At 41.6% G+C, this 25,320-nt stretch overlaps 1 protein-coding gene across 1 annotated transcript in view; it reads left to right on the top strand.

Annotated features, from left to right (window-relative positions):
• Positions 1 to 25,320, top strand: part of ADGRD2 (adhesion G protein-coupled receptor D2) — a 199,284-nt gene that overhangs the window by 76,374 nt on the left and 97,590 nt on the right. The window contains exons 17-18 of the mRNA XM_056539057.1: positions 16,563 to 16,696; positions 24,494 to 24,609. Coding sequence (XP_056395032.1) covers positions 16,563 to 16,696; positions 24,494 to 24,609 — 250 coding nt within the window. The remainder of the gene's footprint in view (positions 1 to 16,562; positions 16,697 to 24,493; positions 24,610 to 25,320) is intronic.

Below are 25,320 nucleotides of genomic sequence, written 5' to 3'. Positions count from 1 at the left end.
TAAAACGTATTTAGATAGAGAACATATAGATCAGCTCACTCACTGTTGTTTGAGTCCAGGCGTCCAGCACAACCTCTCCTCATGGAAGCTTGGGATTGTAACACTGAGACTGGGTTCCCAGGTGGTATGATTGCAGACAAAGGAATAGGATATCTGGCTCCCAACTTGGATTAAAATTCCAGACTTTAATTTAGATCAAGTTAAAATCCAAATACAGCATACAAGAACAAAAAAATTGTTAAAAGAACACTAATGAAATGTTTTGTTAGTGTTCTTTTAACAATTTTTTTGTTCTTGTATGCTGTATTTGGATTTTAACTTGATCTAAATTAAAGTCTGGAATTTTAATCCAAGTTGGGAGCCGGATATCCTATTCCTTTGTCTACATAGCCCATAAAACCCATTATAAATTAAAATTAAAATGTATGTTAATATATGGTATTAATGTTTGTTACATGTTATTACTGTAGGTATTCAGTAGTATATTAATTGTCTACTAGCTATTCCAATGAAAGAAATAGTAAGCTGAGCCCAGCATGTGTCAGAAGGGTACTCTGCCGGTACAATGCCGGTTAGTGGGGTGCGCTAGAAATTGTTGCATATCCATCACTAGAAAAATTTTGTAGAATATGTGGTAAAATATGTTTCTATTTTTATCCCACTTTTTCTGTGGATCTGTTAACAATGACTGTATGTGTGTGGAATTCTTTATTTCTATTTCATGCTGCAATACAATGCTCAATAAAATCAAGATTCCTCAACTATGGAATGTAGAAAGATTTCACTCTCCGGCTACGTAAATCCAGTAAAAGAGAATGAAAAATGGAAATATTTAACAATCAAGTAGTGCAATAATCATTTGTGTATAAAATATAGGCTCTGTTCATGTTAGGGTCATAACTTCTGTTATTAACAGCGCACGTCAATGTTAATGAATTTATTTTGGAACCGATGCTGACCCATCCCATATCCCTTATTACAGAGTTCCGTTGGCTTTCCTTTTTGTTTGATGGACTTAAAGGGGTACTCCTCTGCTAGACATCCAAAGGATAGGTGATAAGATGTCTGATCATGGGGGTCCCTCTGCTGGGGACCCCCACAATCTCCTGCAGCACCCAGCGTTCTAAACAAACCCTGGGTTCTGGTGGCAGTGGTTGTGATGTCACGGCCACGCCCCCTTGTGCCGTCACACCATGCCCCCTCAATTCATGTCTATGGGAGGGGGCATGATGGCCAACATGCCCCCTCCCATACACATCAATGGAAAGGGCATGGCGTGAGGTCATGAGGGGGCGTGACCGTGACAAAATGTTCAGAGCGCTGAAACACCGGAGTACCCCTTTAAAAACTACATCATGAAATAAGATGGATTTCCACTTTTAATCTAATTTCCTTTTTGTATAGTAAATCATTCCAATGCAGACATGGTTCTACTGTGCTTGGAGCTATGTAGCTTTAGAAGTGTTTGCGACCACTGTTTCACCAAGGGATCTGCGTTACCAATTGTCTGTAAATAGCTGTATAGTCTGTAACAATAGGGGATTTCTGAGTGAATAGTTTTCAGATTTGGTGTACATTGAACCTTTTTCTGTGCTCATCTGGTTTAAGGCTAGGTTTCCACTAGTTTATTTATTTATTTTTATACACCTAAAAAAAAAAAAAAAAAAAAGCAAAAATGCCAGAAAAACTGCCACAGCTTTTTTTCGGCATTTTGGCAGTTTTTTCTGGTGTTTTTTCTGGTGTGTGGAAACAGCCAAATTTGTACCCTACGGCAGTTTTTCCACTGCCTTCAGGTACCACTCTGGGGGTTGGTGGCTGAGGGCCCGGTCCACAGAGTGTAAGGAGGTGAGAAGTGATGTACAGCATCACTTCTCACCTCCCCCGGACGTATAGTAGACAGGGGTTCATAGTGAAGCCATGTATACAATACAGGCGCAGGGAATCCTGTCACTATACTGACAGGACTCCCTGCTCCTATAGCCCCTTTGGGTGGTATACACTATATACAGCTATCTATAGATAGATGTATATAGTGTATACTGAAGAGGAGATCCACTTACTTCCATGTCCCTGCCGGGTCCATGTAGCCAGGAAGAGCCAGTACAAACAGGCCCTGAGCATCAAAAATGGCGTTCCTGGGCCTAGGTGGTAACAGGCTGGCATTATTTAGACTGGGGAAGGCCACTAACAATGGTCCTCACCCACTGCTGCTTGGTATCTGGCTGAGAATAAAAATATGCGGAACCCTATGTGGTTTTTTAAATTTATTTATGAAAAACGCATAGGGTTCCTCGTATTTTTATTCTCAGCCAGATACCAACCAAGCAGCAACAGCCTGAGGTTACCAGGGTGGGCGAGGACCATTGTTATTGGCCCTCCTCAGCCTAAATATTGCTTGCCTGTTACCGCCTAGGCACAGGAGCACCATTTTTGATGCTCAGGGCTGTTGGTACTGGCTCTTCCCGACACACCTGTGGTGGTGGGTACTGGGGTAATAATTGGGGGTTAGCGCTAGCTGTTTTTGGGGCTAAAACTAAGCCCTGGCTTAGTAATGGATTCCGTCAATAAGATGGCTTCCACTACTAAGACTGAAAATTCAATAAAAGAATAAAACACAACACATTTGAAAAAATTATTTAAAAAAACACTCCCCCACACAAAAAATGGGTTAGCACATTTTTGGCGCTCTCCACTGGTGAGAGCACCCATAGTACAATGTCTTCCCAAACAGGGAGCCTCCAATTGAAGCAAAACTACAACTCCCAGCATGCCCAGACAGCCAAAAGCTATCTGGGCATGCTGGGAGTTGTAGTTTAGCAACAGCTGGAGTCTCCCTGTCTGGGAAGACACTTGCAGAAGGGTCTGTTCACATTATACAAAACATACAATGTGAACAGAGCCTCATACTTAACATTCGGCCTCCCGTCTGTTGAAGTCATCACTAGGGGGCAGAGCTACACGGACCCGACAGGGAGCGAGGGAGGTAAGGGGATCTCCTCTTCTGTATACACGTATACACTATATACAGCTATCTATAGATAGCTGTATATTCTGTATACCACCCAAAGGGTTAACCTACACTGTCCAGCAGTGTAAGTTAACTCTTTCCTTGCTGGGCTGGTTCATAGCGCACAGCTCAGAAAGGGGTTAAGTGAGCCAGCAATGTGTATACTGTATACACATTGCAGGCTCACTGTAAGTTCTTGGTGGGCAGTAGATATATGACGTATAGCTGAGTAATGAAATTAACATCAGGAGGATCCGAACAGGTGTCAGGAGTGATACTTGCTGCGATCTGTCCCATTTCTGACACCCATTGCGATCTGTCTATTAATGCAGGTACTACAGCTCCCAGCATGGAGCAGAGTGTGCTGCATGTTGGGAGCAGTAGTACCTGCAGCTAAGGACAGATCACAGCGGATGTCACTCCTGACACCCGCTGCGATCGTCCTGTATAATGTATAGAAGTGGCCGGCAGCTCTTCTCTGGTCCCCTGCACTGCTGTATATACACCTATTAATATATCCTGCACAGAGTTGTGATTGGCTGGAACGATCTGGCCAATCATCGCTCTCTGTGGGAAATATTAATCTGTGATGTGAAGGACTTCACATCGCAGAACATAGTGCAGGATCGCGCAGAAGTGCAGGATCCCACATCTATACATTATTTAGGAGTATCGCAACAGGTGTCAAAAGTGACACCCAGGGCAATCTGCCTACTAGTACAGGTACTACTCAGAGCTGTAGCTAGCTCCTTTTGCGCCTGAGGCAAGCCCAGAAAATCTTTTAAAAAGTGGTTCTGGAGTATAATACAGGCCATAACTCAGAGGAAGTACAGCATAAGTAATGTAATGTATGTACACAGTGACCCCAACAGCAGAATAGTGAGTACAGCTCTGGGGTATAATCCAGGATATAACTCACAATCAGTATAGGATAAGTAATGTAATGTGACCTTCACTGAAATAATGCAATTTTGTCCAATGGGTGGCACCTAGAGAAGAGCGAATTTTTTAAAAATTCGATTCGGTCCAAATTTATTTGCGGCAAATCGCTATTAAAAATGCCTATTTCTGTCCTTCATAGAGCCTTGATAGGGAGAACACTTTGCCTTGCTGTAACACACATAGGACGTGTGCTGAGGGTACAGTGGGTAGCAGTATATTTAGGGGGTACAGTGGGTAGCAATAATATATTTAGAGGGTACAGTGGGTGTCAATATTATATTCAGGGGGTACCGTGTGTAGCAATAATATATTTAGAGGGTACAGTGGGTGTCAATATTATATTCAGGGGGTACAGTGTGTTGAAATAATATATTTAGAGGGTACAGTGGGTGGTAGTATTATATTCAGGGGGTACAGTGTGTAGCAATAATATACTGAGGGTACAGTGGGTAGCAGTATATTCAGGGGGTACAATGTGTAGCAATAATATACTGAGGGTACAGTGGGTAGCAGTATATTCAGGGGGGTACAGTGTGTAGCAATAATATATTTAGAGGATACAGTGGGTGGCAGTATTATATTCAGGGGGTACAGTGGTTGGCAGTATTATATTCAGGGGACACAGTATTTGGCAGGGTTATAATGATTAATGTCTTTATATAGAGAATGAGGATCTGCTGACAAGCTGAGGAATCAATGATGAAGACCTGGTGCCTGGACAAGATGAGAAAGAGAAGACAACAGAGATGTCACTCAGGTCACTGATGTCACTTAGGTCACTGATATCACTGTGTGTTCTGTCTGATCCAATCTGTGGCTCTCCAGCTGTTGCAAAACAACAACTTCCATAATGCCTAAGGATCTCCAGACACGATGGGAGTTGTAGCTTTATAACAGCTGGAGACCCCCTTGAACCAAGGTGATTGGTGGGGGTCTAAGCAGTCGGACCCCCACCATAAAAATGGCTACTTATTTTAAAATGCCTGGGCTTATTTTTGGCCCCAGTACGGCTCTGCCTGTCATTCATTATTATATTTGTGTGGTCGAGGCTGGGTAAGGAGTTTGTCAGGGATTGGGGAAGCGGGTTGTCGAGGGGTAGGGGGGGCCCAGGACAATTTTTCGCATCGGGGCCCTGTGATTTCTAGCTATGCCCCTGAGCTCTGGAGTATAATACACGATATAACTCTGGTTGAGGATAAATCAGGTAAATCAGTAGAGGATAAATCTTCCTGAGCTGCAGCATGTTTTGGGCCCAGAGTGACATTGTGGCCCAGTGTGTCGTACTGCTGCTGAGCCAACCACTGACCGTAGTGATGTCCCGCCTCGACCAGCTAAGCAGCAGCATGACACTCTGGGGCCCGATGTCTCTCTGGGCCAAAGCGGCACACTGCATCTCAAGAAAAGGATTGCACCCAGGTACCAGAGCAGGGCACAGCGGGAGCGCTGGAGGTGAGTACAGGTGTATTTTTTATATACACCAATAGAATGGACATTCATCTAAAACATCCTCTGAGCTAATCAGGTCTACCGTAGCAAAATTGTGGTGTCCTGATCAGCTCAGAAAGAGAATGGAGGATCCCTACCTGCCTCCGGTTTATCCGATCAGCCCCTAAATGTCTATAAACCCCTTCCCTAATCAAAGTTTTAATCATCTACCTTTTCCCATTGTTTAAATAAAATAATGTAAACTAAAATAAATGTAATGTCGCCGTATGTGTAAATGTCAGTACTATTAAAATATAACTTTAATTAAATAAACCACACGGTCAATGGTATAAACATAAAAAAATGTCAAAGTCCATAATTAAGGATTTTTGGTCATTTTATATACTATACAAAAATGAATAAAACATGCTAAAAAAAATTTCATGAAGACAAAAATGGTAAAGCTTAAAAACTACGGATCATGGCACAAAAAGTGAGCCCTGTATTTGGAAAAATAGAATCATTATAAGGGTTAAAACAATTTTAGGCATATTGATTGTCATATAAAACAGAACAAAACCTATATAAATTAGGTATCATTGTTATGATATGGACCTATGGAATAAAGATAAGGGGGAAGATTTATCAAAACCTGTCCAGAGGAAAAGTTGCCCATAGCAACCAATCAGATCGCCTCTTTCATTTTTTCACAGGCCTTTTTAAAAATGAAAGAAGCGAGCTGATTGGTTACTATGGGCTATAGGATTTTTACAATGCGGTAGATAAAAAAAAAAAAAAAAAATTTAAAAAATAAATTCACCTTTACCACTCCACGCCGTAACATCTCTGTTCTGGAGCATCTTGCTTAACAATAGCTCTGCATTTCTTTAACCCCTTAAGGACGCAGGGTTTTTCAGTTTTTGCACTTTAGTTTTTTCCCCCTTACCTTTTAAAAATCATAACCCTTTCAATTTTCCACCTAAAAATCCATATTATGGCTTATTTTTTGCGTCACCAATTCTACTTTGCAGTGACATTAGTTATTTTACCCAAAAATTCACGGCGAAATGGAAACAAAATCATTGTGCGACAAAATCAAAGAAAAAACGCCATTTTGTAACTTTTGGGGGCTTCCGTTTCTACGCAGTGCATATTTTGGTAAAAATGACACCTTATTATTCTGTAGGTCCATACGGTTAAAATGATACCCTACTTATATAGGTTTGATTTTGTCGCACTTCTGGAAAAAATCATAACTACATGCAGGAAAATGTATATGTTTAAAAAATGTCATCTTCTGACCCCTATAACTTTTTTACTTTTCCATGTACAGGGCGGTATGAGGACTCATTTTTTGTGCCGTGATCTAAAGTTTTTATCGGTACCATTTTTGTTTTGATCGGACTTTTTGATCACTTTTTATTCATTTTTAATGGTATAAAAAGTGACCAAAAATACGCTTTTTTGAATTTTTTTACGTGAACGCCATTGACCGCCATTGATCATTTAATTAATGATATATTTTTATAGTTCGGACATTTACGCACGCGGCAATACCACATATGTTTATTTTTATTTACACTGTTTTATTTTTTTTATGGGAAAAGGGGGGTGATTCAAATTTTATTAGGGAAGGGGTTAAATGACATTTAACACTTTTTTTTTTTTTGCAGTGTTATAGCTCCCATAGGGACCTATAACACTGCACACACTGATCTCTCATGCTGATCACTGGCGTGTATTAACACGCCTGTGATCAGTGTTATCGGTGCTTGGCTGCTCCTGCCTGGATCTCAGGCACGGAGCAGTCATGCGCCGATCGGACACCGGGGAGGCCGGTAAGGGCCCTCCCGGTGTCCTGTAAGCTGTTCGGGACACCGCGATTTCACTGCGGCGGTCCCAAACAGCCCGACTGAGCAGCCGGATTACTTTCACTTTCACTTCAGATGCGGCGGTCAGCTTTGATCGCTGCATCTGAAGGGTTAATACAGGGCTTCACCGCGATCGGTGATGTACTGTATTAGCCGCAGGTCCCGGCCGTTGATAGCCGCCGGGACCGACCCGCTGCGGCATATCGCGGGAGCCGGCGGAGGACGTAAATATACGTCCTTCGTCGTTGAGGGGTTAAACCTGGGATTGACATTATTCACAATCAAATTCACACAATCACTTTGATCAGTAGTGGAATTAATCAATTGTTGAGGACCAGGTGCAGGTTGTGTAATAAGATTTTTAGACGCTAACTCTTTTGCATCCTGTTTAGCAAGAATCAAGTATCTTTGCAGTATATCTGTGTATCGTTTAATTTTCACGTCATCAGGCAAATCACCACGCCGTAAAATATCGCTAATTTCACTATCAAGACGATGTATTATACTTTGCCGTATGCTAGATGTAGGTGTAATGGCATGATTTATCTTGTTGAGTTCATGGTTGGGCACCAAGTACATTTTCTCTGTATGCTCCATTAGTTGTTAAAAATCAGGCTCGTTATTAATGGAATTGCAAACCCCAACAGCGGACCTATGAAGCCAACAGTTTGATTCTCTTTTTCTTCATGGGCAGGTTCTTATCACTCAGCTTCCTTATAGCTTTATGCCACTTCTTTGAAAAACATGAAAATAGCAGCTATTTACCTAAGCTATCAAGGTTATCAAAATCATTTACAGCCTCAAGCCTGGTTTGATGGGCCATCTATGAATAAAAATAAATAAAAATTAGTGTAAAATACATATTTTGTTTGTTCAAATTCATTACACAGACCGCTAGAAAACAGGCTAGGGAAAGGAAGCAGAGCTAGATGTTTTGCAGGGAACATAATAGGACATACAAAATTTGAAATTAACAGGCAAACTAGCGCGGACTTAAAACCGTGCAAATGTAAAATTATAATTAATGCTGACAGTGATATATAGACAAACATAATAATGGCTAAACCATTCGTGGCATACAACAGATACAACTTTAACCAGCGGTGTTGAAACATAATTATAATAACTACTTTATATACGACTATATATATATATATATATATATATATATATATATATTTGCCTACAATATACACATTCATACATATAACAAAGGAGACCTAAAAAAATACACCTAAGCAATTTACCATTTATATTAACCAAGTAAAATACAAAATGTATAACTATAAGCCCCTCGAAAAACTAGATAAAATTACTAATAAAAAAAGCATAAACCATAATGGATAAACCATTCATGGCATACAACAGATACAAAACTTCAACCCACGCTGTTGAAACAGAATTATAATAACTACTTGATATACGAATATATATATATATATATATATATATATATATACACAAATTCATACACATAACAAAGGAGGCGCAAAAAACCTACACCCAAGCAATTCGCCATTTATGTTAACCAAGTAAGGCACAAAATACAAGATTAATAACTATATGCCCCCTCCAAAAACTAGATAAAATTACTACCGTATATACTCGAGTATAAGCCGAGTTTTTCAGCACGATTTTTCGTGCTGAAAACACCCCCCTCGGCTTATACTCGAGTGAACTCCCCCACCCGCAGTGGTCTTCAACCTGCGGACCTCCAGAGGTTTCAAAACTACAACTCCCAGCAAGCCCGGGCAGCCATCGGCTGTCCGGGCTTGCTGGGAGTTGTAGTTTTGAAACCTCCGGAGGTCCGCAGGTTGAAGACCACTGCGGCCTTCAACATCATCCAGCCCCCTCTCACCCCCTTTAGTTCTGAGTACTCACCTCCGCTCGGCGCTGGTCCGGTCCTGCAGGACTGTCCGGTGAGGAGGTGGTCCGGTGGGATACTGGTTCCGGGCTGCTATCTTCACCGGGGAGGCCTCTTCTAAGCGCTTCAGGCCTGGCCTCAGAATAGTCACGTTGCCGTGACAACGACGCAGAGGTGCGTTCATTGCCAACGTACTCCTGCGTCATTGTCAAGGCAACACCTCTATTCCGGGCCGGAAGCGCGGAGAAGAGGCGCCCCCGGTGAAGATAGCAGCCCGGACCACCTCCCCACCGGACCACCTCCTCTCCGGACAGCCCTGCAGGACGGGACCAGCGCCGAGCGGAGGTGAGTACTCAGAACTAAAGGGGGTGAGAGGGGGGCTGGATGATGTTGAAGGCCGCAGTGGTCTTCAACCTGCGGACCTCCGGAGGTTTCAAAACTACAACTCCCAGCAAGCCTGGACAGCCGATGGCTGCCCGGGCTTGCTGGGAGTTGTAGTTTTGAAACCTCTGGAGGTCCGCAGGTTGAAGACCACTGAGGGCGAATGATGAGAAGAGGATGATGAAGGGGGGGTGTGGGGATGATGAAGGGGGGTGGGGATGATGAAGGGGGGGTGTGGGATGATAAGGGGATGATGAAGGGGGGATGTGCGGGATGATAAGGGAATGATGAAGGGGGGATGTGTGGGATGATAAGGGGATGATGAAGGGGGGATGATAAGGGGATGATGAAAGGGGGATGTGTGGGATGATGACAAGGGGATGATGAAGGGGGGATGTGTGGGATGATGATAAGGGGATGATGAAGGGGGGATGTGTGGGATGATAAGGGGATGATGAAGGGGGGATGTGTGCGATGATAAGGGGATGATGAAGGGGGGATGATAAGGGGATGATGAAGGGGGGATGTGTGGGATGATGACAAGGAGATGATGAAGGGGGGATGTGTGGGATGATGACAAGGGGATGATGAAGGGGGGATGTGTGGGATGATAAGGGGATGATGAAGGGGGGATGTGTGGGATGATGACAAGGGGATGATTATGAGGATGTTAATGACGGGTCTGGATGGTGACAGGGGGGATGAGGTATTTCCCACCCTAGGCTTATACTCGAGTCAATAACTTTTCCTGGGATTTTGGGTTGAAATTAGGGGTCTCGGCTTATACTCGGGTCGGCTTATACTCGAGTATATACGGTAATAAAAAAGCATAAAAGCACACAGCTCCGGCATACAATTACAAAATGGCTAGAAAGAGTAAATAGAGAAAAACTACTCACGTTTTGTTCAAAGATAGAGCTTTGTGGAGGTAGTGGTTCTCTGTGTTGCTGTTGCCAGTATGAGGATTTTACCTTGTAACTTTAAGCATATATATGTATATATATATATATATATATATATATATATATATAATATATACATACAAGAAAAAAGAAAGATAGCCAGCACAACAGCCTAATACACGGGTGCACACTGCCATGGCAGATACAGAGTATACAAAAAAAGAGGATTGCAGCAGCACACATCGGTCAAAAAATTTAGGCTCTTAGCGCACTTTTTGATCAAAACGTGTCCCCCATCCACCACGGGGAGGTGGCCTCATTTAGGATGGGACCCTAGCACAAATTCTGAGCCTAACGCTCAACTATCCACTCACCTCTGCTGTGCATATAGCCTCTGACTGGGTGACATGCTGGATCCATTTAAAACTCCATCTGTGAAAACGGGGGAGGGGTGCACAGCTAAAGAGGGTGCCATTTCCCCCTGAATTGTACAAACAAGAAAAAAGAAAGATAGCCAGCACAACAGCCTAATACACGGATGCACACTGCCATGGCAGATACAGAGTATACAAAAAAAGAGGATTGCAGCAGCACACATCGGTCAAAAAATGTAGGCTCTTAGCGCACTTTTTGATCAAAACGTGTCCCCCATCCACCACGAGGAGGTGGCCTCATTTAGGATGGGACCCTAGCACAAATTCTGAGCCTAACGCTCAACTATCCACTCACCTCTGCTGGGCATATAGCCTCTGACTGGGTGACATGCTGGATCCATTTAAAACTCCATCTGTGAAAACAGGGGAGGGGTGCACAGCTAAAGATGGTGCCATTTCCCCCTGAATTGTACAAACAAGAAAAAAGAAAGATAGCCAGCACAACAACCTAATACACGGGTGCACACTGCCATGGCAGATACAGAGTATACAAAAAAAGAGGATTGCAGCAGCACATATTGGTCAAAAAATTGAGGCTCTTAGCGCACTTTTTGATCAAAACGTGTCCCCCTGTATCTGCCATGGCAGTGTGCACCCGTGTATTAGGCTGTTGTGCTGGCTATCTTTCTTTTTTCTTGTATGTACAGTTCAGGGGGAAATGGCACCCTCTTTAGCTGTGCATCCTTCCCCCGTTTTCACAGGTGGAGTTTTAAATGGATCCAGCAAGTCACCCAGTCAGAGGCTATATGCCCAGCAGAGGTGAGTGGATAGTTGAGCGTTAGGCTCAGAATTTGTGTTAGGGTCCCATCCTAAATGAGGCCACCTCCTCGTGGTGGATGGGGGACACGTTTTGATCAAAAAGTGCGCTAAGAGCCTCAATTTTTTGACCAATGTGCTGCTGCAATCCTCTTTTTTTGTATACTATAAATATATATATATATATATATATATATATATATATATTTGCCGAAACAGCTGTGGAGGCATGTCCACGCACCACAGGTCGGCGGAGGGACTGTGACACATTCCCACTGATGAATATTCACAAGCCACAACCTCATTCAGAGCCTGTTATATTAAATGAATAGTTAACATTGTATTAAGACTGTATAAAACATATGCTATACACGATCCACTACTTATATAGAAGCCGCAAATGAAATATGTTATTACTTTAGCAGACATGGTGCGCGCCCGAACGGAAAAAATACTGCATGATTTCAAGGCTTGTTCACTGGCTAGTTTCGCAGGGATTGAGAAACTATACCTTGCAGTTAAGAAATACGGAATAAATAAAACCGAGCTAATTTCAACGTTACAACTGCAAGATGCTTATACATTGCATAAGCCTGTGAGCACATTTTTTTCGGGCCCTCTTTACAGTATCATAACGTAGTTTAAAGTTTTCGCTTGATATCTTCAAGTTATCTATTTGATCGTTGACCGCCTTTACAACTTCGCCTACACTAGCGTAAAAGCCTGACTTGTTGAAGTATTCCTTTAACACTTTGTACCCCTTACCGAGATAAAAGAGGCCTTCTTGACTGCCGAAAGTGGTGTGTCTGTGAATTAGTGTTAGTATTGTTTAATCTACCGCATAGTAAAAATCCTATTGTAAATTGCTATGCGGTATAATGTGTGGCTGTCAATGACTGATTTACTTTGGTATAAATGAAAATGTGATATAAAGGGTGCTCATAACTACATAAGCAATCTATGGGCTCTGTATTTTCCTGATAGTTAATGTGAATATATGTGTGTGTGTGATAAGCTGGGGAGGGGGCTGGGACGTAGTTGCCATAGCAGCATGACGTCAGATGTTAGAGGTAGGGGTCTTGGGAGAGCTGGGGCCAGCATATGGACATAGTTAGGACACGTGGGGCAGGGGGCGTGGTACCTGTCAAACACCACCAGAATTGTTGGGATTTGGGACTAAGGGGGCGTGGCACCTGTCAACCAACTTCCGGTGACCGTTTGACAAGTAATATAGATGCTGTACTACTCACAGGAGGTGATGAGGCAGACTGACGTCAGGCGCATGCTCATCTCACCCACTGCATTCTCCACTCTGTAGCTGGGACCACGTTGCACGTCATCAATGACATGATGCTTCGTTATACTACCAACAAACAACTGCGGTACTCTTAAAGGACTACACACCTCAGACTGTCAACGAGGTAAAAAACTAAAAGGGGGTGCACGTCTGTGCCCCCTTTACAGAGGCTGCAGCTGCCGAGGCAACCCGCACACCGCAGCGGCCGTGCAAGAGAAAAAAAAAGGGGGTAGCACATCTGCGTCACTTCAGAGGTTGCAGCTGTGCCTGAGGCGACTGCCTCAGTCACCTCATGGCAACTACAGCTCTGGTACCACTACAGTCTGTTCCATGCTGGGAGTAGTAGTACTACTTAAAAACATAAAAAATTAAGAAAATAAAAGTGAAAAAAGTTAAAAACACACACTCACTCACACTGTTAAACACATTATTAAAAATACATTACTAATAAAAAGTTTAACAAAATTTATTTAAAAAATATTATTTTTACATTTAACATTTTTAGTTCCCTGCCTTCCCACATAAATTGATCCCTGTTTAAAAAATAATAAAAATGTAATCATAAAAATATAAATTTTGTTAAATACAATTTTCTCCATCACTACTGTATCTTTTTTTTATTTTATTTTTTTAAAGGTACCCTACAATTTTTTTTTCTTTTTTTAAAAAAAGGGATTGCTTTTTGGGATTGCTATGGTCCAAAAAAAAAAAAAAAAAATTGCCTGCAAAAATGCCAAAATTAAAACCCACATGGTGTTTTTCTTATATATTTTTTTTCACTCCCATAGACTTCTACGGGAGGAAAACATCAAGATTTTCCTTATGAAAATGCCTAAGTCTCAACAAAAGGTTGTTTTTGCAAAAAAGTGGAAACGAAGCCTAATACTATATTTTTTCATGCTGCTAATGCATACGGATGGTGACAAGTTTGAGAAAGCTTTTCACACATGCACGCACACACATTTAGTTACTTCGTAAACTGGCTAAAACCAGCGAGTTAAGATTCAGGGCTCCTGAGTAAAAAAGAGTAGATTCTAGCAAACTATCAAACCCTTGTTAAAGAGGTTATCCACCATGAGGTGATTTTAGTACGTATCTGGCAGACAGTAATGGACATGCTTAGGAAGGCTCTGCGCTTATCTTGGGGCTAAATGGCTATGTTGTGAGATTACCATAACACTGTGGCTAGCGTTTTGTGAGATGCTATTTCCTGTTTGACCTTTCTTTTTTTTTTTTTTACTACAAATCCCACAATTCCATTTTCCTCCCTCCCACACATCAGCCATCCCACCCATTGAAACATAAATGAGCTGCATCCATTCAAAAGACCTGTGGTTTTCAATCAGGTTGCCTACAGCTGTTGCATTAGTTGCAGATTGATCTCTCTCCCACCAAGCGATCCCTTCACCCATTGAAGCAGACAGGCTCCCTGTCATCAGCTGACTAGTGAGTCAGGTCTTGGCCGCATTGCAACCTGGGAAAACTCCTGACACAACAGTCATTTTGTATGCTGGTAAAAATAAATATTGGAGTGAAAATCACATAAGAATTGTGAGAAAACCGTCACACACAGGTACAGACACTATATTTTGAACTACACTAACTTCACAGCCCCTGTATAATAGTCAAATAAAAAAAAAAATCCTGGAATACCCTTTAATTAAGCTGATTGAGTATGTAACATAGAAAAAAAGAGAAGGAGTAGATTGAGAATATAAGTAGAGAAAGAACAAGTTAGTTGCTAAAGACTACCCGTGGATACATAGGTCCCATTCTGGTTCTTGCAAGGAACTCATTAAGACACCTTGTGTACAAGTTATTGCCTGGCCTGGGGGAGATTTCCTTCTGCAGCCTTCAAGACAAATTGCAGTCACTTCTAGTCCTGAGAGGGTAAGGTTTAGTAAAGGACCAAACCCTAGTGCACCACTTTGACCTTTTCTTACCTCCGGGAGCCAACTGGTGTGTGTTTCTCATTACTTCAGGGACCTAAACCTCTCTGGAATGAACTAAGAACACCCTACTGATTTTCACAAGATAACTCTGCACTAACCCCATCACCTGTTGCTGTTTTATTTACATTGCAAAAGCAGTAAATGAACTCCACGTCCATGTATATGGATTATTTAATACTACTTTGCAAAGTTATCGGTTAAACTCCATTGCTCTCTGGTCTTGTTCTTCCATCTCCCAGTGTCTCAGCCAGACACTGTATGTGGTTTTGCACCGAGGGAAAAAAAAATTACCAAAGGACTTACATATGTTACAACTGCACATCTGTACAGCTTCCTTATTTTAAGTCAAGTGTGCCACAGGTAAATCTCCGGGGTCAGTTTCCATGCAGGCTGCCGTTGACACCAATATTGTTGCTTGAAGTACTACCATCCCAAGCTGGCCTGGGGAATTACTTTTGCTCTTGCCTCATTGCGTGGGCATAACTTTTTATCTCCCTAGTTTTATCTGCCTCTTCTCAGCGCAAAGGTATAAGCCTTCTTAATACGCAAGTGAGTCTCAAGTGCCCTGGAGGCATTCTACAGCATATCAAGGCCCAGGGTTAGCCAATCCATCTTTGATTCCTCACCCACATGTGGTAAATAAGCCTAGTGGTTGCTAATCAAATGGAGTAGGCATATGCAAGTGGGCAAAAAGGCAATGAATTGGACGATGTGCTGGGTTCTTGAGTTCTTGCCGTGCTGGGAAACGCCCCTTGGGCACTTAACCCCTATTTACATGTTGACAAAAAAGGCTTTTATCTCAGTGCTTGAAAGGACTATGTAAATAATAATTATATGCTTAGAATCATGATGAATAACCCTATGTAGTCATGGCATTATTTGTACCTCTGTTCAGCTGCTAACAAGTCCACTATAAAGATCTGTCATCTGAATATGCTTCCCCATGTTAAAGGGGTATTCCAGGAAAAAACTTTTTTTCTTATATCAACTGGCTCCAGAAAGTTAAACAGATTTGTAAATTACTTCTATTAAAAAAATCTTAATCCTTTCAATAATTATCAGCTGCTGAAGTTGAGTTGTTGTTGTCTGTCTGGCAACAGGGCTCTCTGCTGACATCTCTGCTTGTCTCGGGAATTGCACAGAGTAGAAGAGGTTTGCTATGGGGATTTGCTTCTAAACTGGGCCGTTCCCGAGACACGTGTCATCAGAGAGCACCTAAATAGAAAAGAACAACTCAACTTCAGCAGCTCATAAGTACTGGAAGGATTAATATTTTTTTAATATAAGTAATTTACAAATCTGTTTAACTTTCTGGAGCCAGTTGATATATAAAACATACGTTTTTTTTCCTGGATAACCCCTTTAAGACACTATATTACAGATACATTCTTCTATTGGCCAATGCAGCATTAAGAAGTGTGTTCTGTTTGGCTACTGGTGACTGGTGTCAGGCTGCGGTGGACAGTCGGCAGTCTGTCAATAATTGATAGGGGGGATACAGTGGACGCATAACTGTAAATTTGCTGTATTTATTGCTTCTATTGGCCAAGTGCCACAATTTTTTTTTTTTTTGCTGTGTAAAGCATTATATTCAGACGATATATTTGCTTTAAATATCAGTTATCTTACCAATTCATTATTGTTTCACTCAATGTTGTGTTTATATTTTTATACGAAATGCTAAAAAGGATAATTCTGTGTTCTCAATGGATTTCCCTTCTCTTTTCATAGGCCTGCCAGTCATTATTGTAAGCGTGACCTTGGCTACCTCCTTTAATAAGTATCTGGCAGATGCTCACTGCTGGCTGAACGTTCATAGTGATATCATCTGGGCCTTTGTTGGACCCGTTCTCTTCATACTAACGGTATGTTTGTGTATTTAGTCAGTATACCTTTTATACCTTCTATTTTCAGCAATGTCAAGATGTACAACTTTGTAAAATACTACAGGAATGAACTGTGTAAAATAAAGCAAACAAACTATTCATAATTTCCATTTATGTTAATTGCTTATTTTTACAGAAAATCTCCAAATTAGCGCTCCTCAGAGTTTACATTTGTTCTCTTTGTTCTGGCAGAACAAAAAAAAAATGTTTCGCCTTTAGGAAAGAACCATATGTGTTCTTGTGTTTTGTTCCGTTAAATTGAATTGAAAAGTTTACAATGAAAGCAGAAAGTCATTGGTGAAGTGAATGTCTCTTTTTTAAAATAAGAAAGCATCTGCTAAAGCCATTTACCAATTTTGTCTTATTTGTGTGTGTGTCTTTTTTCTTTTTTGTGGTCGTTTTTTGTCTCACTGTCTTTCTTTTTTACCACCTGTGTTATGCATTACTGTAAAATTCTAGGCAGATAAGAATGGGGCCCACCCCAAGAACAAAATGGAGTCCCTGCCTGATGATGGTTCATGGCACTGCCATCCTAGTAAGAACCAAATCCAGTGCTTGTTGAGCATCCTTCTCATACCCGATAATTGTCACCCTATAGATTGACATTCGAGATGAGCGAACTTACAGTAAATTGGATTCGTCACGAACTTCTTGGCTCGGCAGTTGATGACTTATCCTGGGTAAATTAGTTCAGCTTTCAGCTGCTCTGGTGGGCTGGAAAAGGTGGATACATTCCTAGGAAAGAGTCTCCTAGGACTGTATCCACCTTTTCCAGCCCACCTGATTACCTGAAAGCTGAACTAATCTATGCAGGATAAATCATCAACTGCCGAGCCGAGAAGTTCGTGACGAATCGAATTTACTGACATACATATGGGACATTTATTGGCCACAATGTGTCGGTCAAAGTCTTACAGTATTTTTCATACAATGGAAATGGTAGGTAATCGTGGTTTAGAAAAAAAAGTCAAAGTAGAAAATTGGCTGAATTCAGCCGATCATGCCATAGACTGTTTGTTTTTTAAATTAGCACTCCAGGATTTTTTTAGTGCAGCAGTGACTCTTATAGAATAATTTTAGCTCCATGTTGGTTTGTAACTCCACACTGAAGTGATTCTGTAATACAGCCAATATTTACCATAAAATGGCTAAGGGTGTGGAGTTTGGTCACTGCACCTGGTCATCTAATTATGCTGCTATCAGGGGCATAACTAAAGGATATGCAGAGGTAGCAGTCACATGGGGGCTCTGGTGCTTAAGGGGGCCCCAAGGCATATCTTCCCCATGAAAGACCGCCTAAATGGCACATGCGGCCCTGTTGCAGATTTTGCATTAGGACCCAGAAGCTATAGATACGCTTCTGGATGCTAGGGCTGGAGTTAGAAAAAATCACAATGTATGAACACAACCTCAGGGGAGTTGTATAGCTACTATAGATAGCCGGGCCATACATATTTAGGTGCTAAGGGGTCATGGAGCTAGCAGTATGGATTCTAATAGGTGATGATGTCATTCTCCAGTTAGCAGGACTGACATCCTGTGACACATTAAGCATGGTAACTTTGTGAGAGTCAGACTGGTGATCACATGGTCAAGTTAGGAGTAATAAAATACATGGATATAGCTGTGCTGGAATGAAAAAATGGTGCTTTATGACAAGTGATGGTGAATGGGCATGATGTGGTCAAAAAAAAACAATTGACCGTTCCAGCTCTGGGTGGTGCTGCTAATCCTTTCTTACTAGGCTACAGCAATAACCTGCCCATATACCCTCATTACCGCTGCAGTCATTCACTGGCCTCAAGGGTCTTGTGTTATACACCACTAATACCAGTAATTGGCTGCAGCAGACACATTTTATATATAGGAACGTCATTACGGAAGCACAGTAGACAAAAGTTGGGCCCACTAGTGTGATGGTGCTGAAATGCCGGGTGATTTATCAGGTACCTAATGGGCCTATATGTTATTTTATGTTATTTTTAACCAACTTTCTTAATTCAGAAAATTCTTTAAATTTCCTCTATTTGCCTATATTCTGTGGATGAGTCCAATTACAAGGATACCCAATTTATATAGCTTTTGTTTTCTTTTACTACTTTAAAAAAGTTAAAACTTTGTTTTTTTTCTGTATATGAAACTACATGAGGGATCATTTTTCACACTGTAATCTGTAGTTTTTATTCATAGTTCATAGTTGTAGTTTCTATTCATCAATATGGGTAGATGGGATTTTTTTATTACCTCAGCAACTTTAGCTTTTTTTTTTTTTTTTTTTTGAAAAGTTTAATTTGATTTTTTAATATTTTAGTTAGGGGATGTACTTTATATATTGTTATTTATAGTCAAATTAAAGTTTTTTGTGGACTTTTTAAGTCAAGTTGGGAGGGCCAAGGGGACTTTTAAAAGCAATTAGGTAAGTAGCTTATACCAACAAATCTGCATGGCATGCACAGGTGCCTTAAGAAGGCTTTTGGGACCATGGTAACTGATCAGCACCCCACAACTGTGTTATGGGGTTGCTAATTGGTATCTGTGATTTAGTATTTGAAATGCTATGATCGCTATTGATCGTGGCATTTAAGATGCTAACTGACTGACATCGGCATGATCCTTCATGTCAGAAATTGACAAAGCCAGTTGCTGATAGCACCTGGCACCCACCATCTCCGGAGCTTGGTTTATGTTGTCACTAAAATAACAGATGCCATTAAGGGGTTAAACCCTTTTGTCTAACTTTACTCAGGGCCACCATCAGGGGGTACAGCCAGTAAGGTTCCCGGGGTCCTGCATGGCCTGCAGCTGCCGCAGCACAGAAGGGGGGGGGGGGGGCGCTGTTTACACAGTGGACTCCTGCTTCCTTTGCTGGTCCAGAATGCATTAAACTATGAGCGCGTCTTACAGACGTGCCTATCGTTCAATGCGGCGCTCAGGCTCGGCTGATTGACAGAGTGAAGAGCCATTGGTTCCTCGCCCTGTCTATCACTCTTGTGGCCCACCGACATAATGCAGGTGCCAACAAAAGGCCTGTTCTTCAGTCCTCTGCACTCTGTTACATAAATGACATCATCATGCGTTGAAGCACAGACCGGAGAAGAAGACAGAAGAGAAAAGGCCATGGACCGTGCGGGAGACAGGTAAATGTTTTTTTTTCTATTCCTACCTAAGGGGGCTACTTATTCCTACCTAAGGGGGCTACTGATAACTACCTAAGGGGGGCTACTGATAACTACCTAAGGGGGCTAATTATTCCTACCTAAGGGGGCTACTGTTAACTACCTAAGGGGGCTACTTATTCCTACCTAAGGGGGCTACTGTTAACTACCTAAGGGGGGCTACTGATAACTACCTAAGGGGGGCTACTGATAACTACCTAAGGGGGCTACTTATTCCTACCTAAGGGGGCTGCTTATTTCTACTTAAAAGGGCTACTTATAACTACCTAAGGGGGCTACTTATACCTACCTAAGGGGGCTACAGTTAACTACCTAAGGGGGGCTACTGATAAGTACCTAAGGGGGGCTACTGATAACTACCTAAGGGGGCTACTTATACCTACCTAAGGGGGCTACTTATAACTACCTAAAGGGGCTACTGATAACTACCTAGGGGGGGGGCTACTTATTTCTACCTAAGGAGGCTACTTATTCCTTCCTAAGGGGGCTACTGATTACTGCCTAAGGGAGCTACTACTATTAATACCTAAGGGGGATTCTGGCTATTACTACCTAAGGGGGCTACTGATTACTACCTATGGAGGCTACTGATTACTACCTAAGGGGGCTGCTGGCTATTACTAGCTAAGGGGGCTACTGTTTACTACCTGAGGGGGCTGCTGATTAATACCTAAGGGGGCAGCTATCTAAACGGAGACCTACCTACAGGTGGTACCTCCCTACTCTGGGCACCTGTGTAATGAGGGAAACTACAATATGTGAAGGGACCTGTCTACCTTCTGGAGTGACCTAACTATCTAATGGAGGGGGACAGACCTACCTACTCTTCCCCAACCCACTTATCTAGCCACTCTATTATTACTGTAGGGAGCGTTGTAGGTGCAGGAAAAGTGCGGAGCCTATAATGTTTGTCTGGCAGGTTCTGTGGAGACAAGTTGTGAAAGGAAGAAGTAGTCATGACGGTCTGGGCTGGATGGAGAAGAAAAAGGAAAGTGAACGACTCCGATCAGAGAAGATGTCACCTGATGTAACTGTATGTAATCACTTATATGGTCTGAAGAGCCTGTGTAGAGCTAATATCTACCACTACACATATATGGCCACTGTATGGGGGGAATATTTCCTCCTTGCATGCTGGTAATATTGGTCTCAGTATACAGGATTTGGTCAGTAACAGTGTGATGGTAATATGTATAGTGATAATATTCCTCCTTGTATACTGGTATTATTGATAGTATTGGTTTCAGTATACAGGATTTGGTTAGTAACAGTATAATGGTAACATGTATGGTGATCATATTCCTCCTTCTTTCCCCATTGAACCATAGGGCTCTTGTTTTTCTTGACCTGTGGTTTACTGATGATTTTTTTACGGAAGATAGCGGGCAGGATCGGGGGGTGACTTTACTCCACCTATTAGATGGCTTGATTTGCATCAGAATAGCTATAAAATGTGCTAGCATGTTGTTGAATCTTATGCCGTCCCTCTCTTAAGGAAAGGCTGGCTTAGTTGTCAGGCAAGGCACAAAAAGTGTCTAAAACACACAAAAATGTGATACACAGGATAGGGGATAAGATGTTTGATTACAAGGTTCCTGTGCTGGGACCCCTGTGATCTTGGTGCAAACCCCGACATTCTTGTGCAGTGCGCTGCCTCCAAGATGTGATGTCACGGCCATGCCCCCTCAAGACGTCACAGGACGTCCCCATGGCATGGCGTGATGTCACAAGGGGGGCATGGCTGTGACGTCACGTCTCGGAGGCAGCGCCCGACACAGACATCTTATCCCCTATCCTTCGGATAGGAAATGAGATGTAGAAGGCCAGAATACCCCTTTAACTCATTTAAAAGAATTGCATATAACTGTTATGTATTTAATTATTGGTAATTCTTGAATTCTGGCCAAGCATTAGCTAAACCTCTGATAATTTGATTTTTTTACATTTCTACCTGCTTTCATACAAAGCCATTCTTTAGCAATGTAAAAAAGGACTTTGTATAACAATGCAGTTCACCTGGTATTGTTAATGCAGTAATTACCAGAGGACTCTCCAACATTGTGAGTTTGAAGGTACAATGAGGTGGTCCATGGTCATTGCCCTTGAATCTTAAGAATGCTTTAACTTAAGAAGAAGCTACTGAATGAGTACCAACACCTTTGTTGATTACAAGAAGCTATTATAAATAAAGAGCCCGTTTTTAAACATTACATATTAGAACTTTGTACCATGACACATGCAAAGTTCGATCAGAAATATTTTAATGGAACATTTTTGTATATCTTTTTTCAATTATAAAATCCCTTTTATGTTGGTAAATGAAGGAATTTACATCATATATACTCAAAATCTCTATATCATCAGCAAATTGTGTCATGGTGATCACACAACTATCGGCATGAGTATGACATTGATTGACAGCAGCACTCCCAGGCATGTGGTCTGAAGAATTGCTTTGACACTTCTCTAAAGTTGTCTTTGTCATGCCCCTATCAGCCCTAACATTGTAAATTGCCATAGACAACTGTTTGTCCAGTATTAATTTCTGTTATGGTGTATTTTCCTTCAATTGCACACTGCCAATAATGTTAAACATGAAAAGATGGTGTTTCTCTTTCTTTCCTGCATGGTCCCCGAGACCATTCATGGGTTCTGCAGACAAACAATCCTGGTGGAGCCCACTTTTTTTTTTTTTTAAATTAATAATCAGTTATGCTGATGGCCTCAATACATCAACCTGACCAGGCAGTCATTACAACAGCAACAACAACACAGTCCACCGAAGTGAGGTACAGTCCAGTATGGAAAGATCCAAAGACAACGAAATATAGTAAACAGGTAAACTTCACTTACTGGTCAGATAGGCAGCAAAACTTTTGGTCCTCTTCCTGATGAGTGACCCCCTAAGCTGTAGGACTATGAAGGAACTCTCTGCTCTAATGTACAATGATCTAAGAGCAATGGTATTTCCAGCATACAGAATAGGGGCTGGCTGCAGTATCAGCTTCACACTTGGTCTACCGAAAAGGTGTATCGCCACATTCCTGGCTCAGGTTCTTAAATACCCTAGTAGGGTTGCATTATGGGCAGTATCTAGATGTACATGGGAAGTGTCACCATTGTCTTAGCAGGTGGTAATCAGGAGGGGTTGGCATCACTCCATTAGTCTATGGATGTGTATTCACAAAGCCAGTCATTCTTCCTCCTGTGTTATTGTCCAGACTGTAGACATGCCTTGTCCATGGACAAGTGTAAACTATGTAGGCTAAGCCTACACAAGTTTTTATTAATTGTGCAAATGTCTTCAGTAATGTACTCTATTTAAGTCTACTGGAAGTGGTTGTGTATAAAAAGCTTTTTTGGATTGTCTACATATGTTTTTTTTTATAATTAAAAAGACATTCTTTTTAATTAAATAAAGTTGCCCCTTTATAAAGGGTGGTAAAAGGGGCAGAAGGAATATTTGAGCTCAACAAAAGCAACCTAAAGCTCCTAAAATCTTAAGCCGTAGATGTGTGAATGAGAAGCTGGATTCATAAATACACAGAATATTTGCTGCCTTAAAGGGGTTATCCACCATAAGGTGATTTTAGTACGTACCTGCCAGACAGTAATGGACATGCTTAGGAAGGATCTGTGCTTGTCTTGAGGCTAAATGGCTATGTTGTAGGATTATCATAACATTGTGGCTAGCTTTTTGTGATCTGTATTTTCTGTTTGAGTTTTTCCTTTTTGCCTACAGGTCCCATAATTCCAGTTTCCTTCCTCCCACACATCAGCCACCCCACCCATTGAAACATAAATGAGCTGCATCCATTCAAAAGACCTGTGGTTTTCAATCAGGGTGCCTACAGTTATTGCATTAGTTGCAGATTGATCTCTCTCCCACCAAGCGACCCCTCCACCCATTGAAGCAGACAGGCTCCCTGTCATCAGCTGACTAGTGAGGTCAGGTCTCAGCCGCATTGCAACCTGGGAAAAATCTGAGACAACAGTAATTTTGTATGCTGTTAAAAATAAATATTGGGGTGAAAATCACATAAGAATTATGAGACCACCATCACACACAGGTATAGACACTATTTGATGAACTACACTAACTTTACAGCCCCTGTAGCATGGTCAAATAAAATTCCTGGAATACTCCTTACATTTTTATTTGGATTCTACAAATAGTTAATCATTTATGAGATATTTAACACCAAGAATTTTTGAGATATAATACAGTGAAAGTAAACAGTACTGAAATGTGTTTTTATCAACATCGTTGCATAGCTAAATAATTGTTAAAGCTCTTCTCATTTGCATTTGATCTTTTATGTGGGTGTTTTGAGTACACAAACTGCATCAACTTACTACATAGTCCCTGTTTTCAAGCTCAGCTTTTATGACATGCTGTACATTGCTAGCTGGGAACACGTTAAGTGCTGTGTGAATTGATCCCTACTTTGTACAATTAAGAGCCTGAATTACCAGCTTGTCAATACATAATGTATTACAGTTCCTGAAAGGTTACTGGTATCACTGAATATGTTCATTTTTGATGAATGGATATATCAATCTGGGCTGTCTAACGCATTTGCCTTCCTCATCCTTGTAGGTCAATACGTTTGTCCTGTTTCGAGTTGTGATGGTTACAATCTCGAGTGCTCGTAGACGTTCTAAGATGCTTACCCCTAACTGCAGCTTAGAAAAGCAGATTGGCATCCAGGTCTGGTGAGTTGTCATAAAAATATTATAACAATCTAAAATGTATATTTTACCGCAGATTAGCCATAGTTTCACATTGCATAGTTGCACGTTGCATTTTCACTTGTGAAAACTGTACGTTTTAAAACCATATTATAAAGATTGCAGTAATTCAGTAATAATCTGTGTGTCAGGCACAATTCCACTGTATATGAGCCCAGCCAGTGCCCTGTGTGGGACTGTTTTCTAAACTCTGCTCTTACTAAATTTCTGCCCATTACTGCCTGCTCCTGCAAGGTATGTGTTCCACACCAGCAACATGTGTGTCCAATCCCACCCATTCTCGCAAATATTTAGTCACAGATTTTAGAAATAGCCCCCCTTGTGCTATTTCATCACCCCCTTGTACCATTTCATAAGCCTCCTGCCATTTCAGAGGTTCGCAGGACTGTGCGTGCTTTTGCAAGACCCACTGTATGTGGCTTCTCACACAAGACTAAAAACCGGCCACACCTATAAGTTTATATCAGGTCCCGCTGGATCCCAATCCCATTGCAGGCCCCTAAAACCAACCTTTGGAAAGTCCATTGCTGTTAGACGACACAGGGCGTACATGTATGCCCTGGTCACGGTTGGGATGTTTGGCATGCTTAAAATCTGAGCGCAGAGCGTGCTTCATATCTAGTAAGCGTCAGCTGCTATCAGCAGCGGGGACATGGTGCTAATGTTGAACACACT

The sequence above is a fragment of the Hyla sarda genome, chromosome 9, assembly GCF_029499605.1.
Source record: "Hyla sarda isolate aHylSar1 chromosome 9, aHylSar1.hap1, whole genome shotgun sequence".
NCBI lineage: Eukaryota > Metazoa > Chordata > Amphibia > Anura > Hylidae > Hyla > Hyla sarda.
This window is presented reverse-complemented; position numbering and strand designations above follow the sequence as displayed.